Consider the following 566-nt stretch of genomic DNA (forward strand, 5'->3'; position numbering starts at 1 on the left):
GCCTGAGGTCCTTCCAGCGCCTAGCGTCGCACTTCGTGGACATTGCCGACTTCCTACTGGTGTACATCGAAGAAGCACACCCCTCCGACGGCTGGGTCAGCTCGGACGCAGCCTACAACATCCCCAAACACCAGTGCCTCCAGGACCGGCTGCGGGCAGCTGAGCTGATGCGGGAAGGGGCACCCGATTGCCCCTTGGCCGTGGACACCATGGACAATGCTTCCAGCGCCGCCTACGGTGCCTACTTCGAGAGGCTCTACATCATCCAGGAGGAGAAGGTGATGTACCAGGGAGGTAGAGGACCAGAGGGCTACAAGATCTCGGAGCTGAGGACCTGGCTAGACCAGTACAAAACCAGCCTCCAGAGCCCCAGCACAGTGGTCATCCAAGTGTAAAAAAGACCTGGCGAGAAGTGCAGAGGTGGAAACGTAGAGGGGGGGAGGCGAGGGAGGGGGTGAAGGCAGGGGGAAGAGGTGGGGAGGAAGAAAGAGCTGCGGCGCGGTGGCAGGAGCTGTCTTCCCCGGGGACACTCGAAGGAGGCTGCTGTGTGAGCTTTCGAGCAAGAT

General features: G+C 61.0%; 1 protein-coding gene across 1 annotated transcript in view; it reads left to right on the forward strand.

Annotated features, from left to right (window-relative positions):
* DIO3 (deiodinase, iodothyronine, type III) overlaps nucleotides 1–395 on the forward strand; it is an 822-nt gene extending 427 nt beyond the window's left edge. Inside the window, exon 2 of the mRNA XM_010015226.1 lies at nucleotides 8–395. Within this exon, the coding sequence (XP_010013528.1) occupies nucleotides 8–395 (388 nt within the window). The remainder of the gene's footprint in view (nucleotides 1–7) is intronic.
* Nucleotides 396–566: the final 171 nt, after the last annotated feature.

Source organism: Nestor notabilis, unplaced genomic scaffold (assembly GCF_000696875.1).
Source record: "Nestor notabilis isolate BGI_N333 unplaced genomic scaffold, ASM69687v1 scaffold18705, whole genome shotgun sequence".
Lineage (NCBI taxonomy): Eukaryota > Metazoa > Chordata > Aves > Psittaciformes > Psittacidae > Nestor > Nestor notabilis.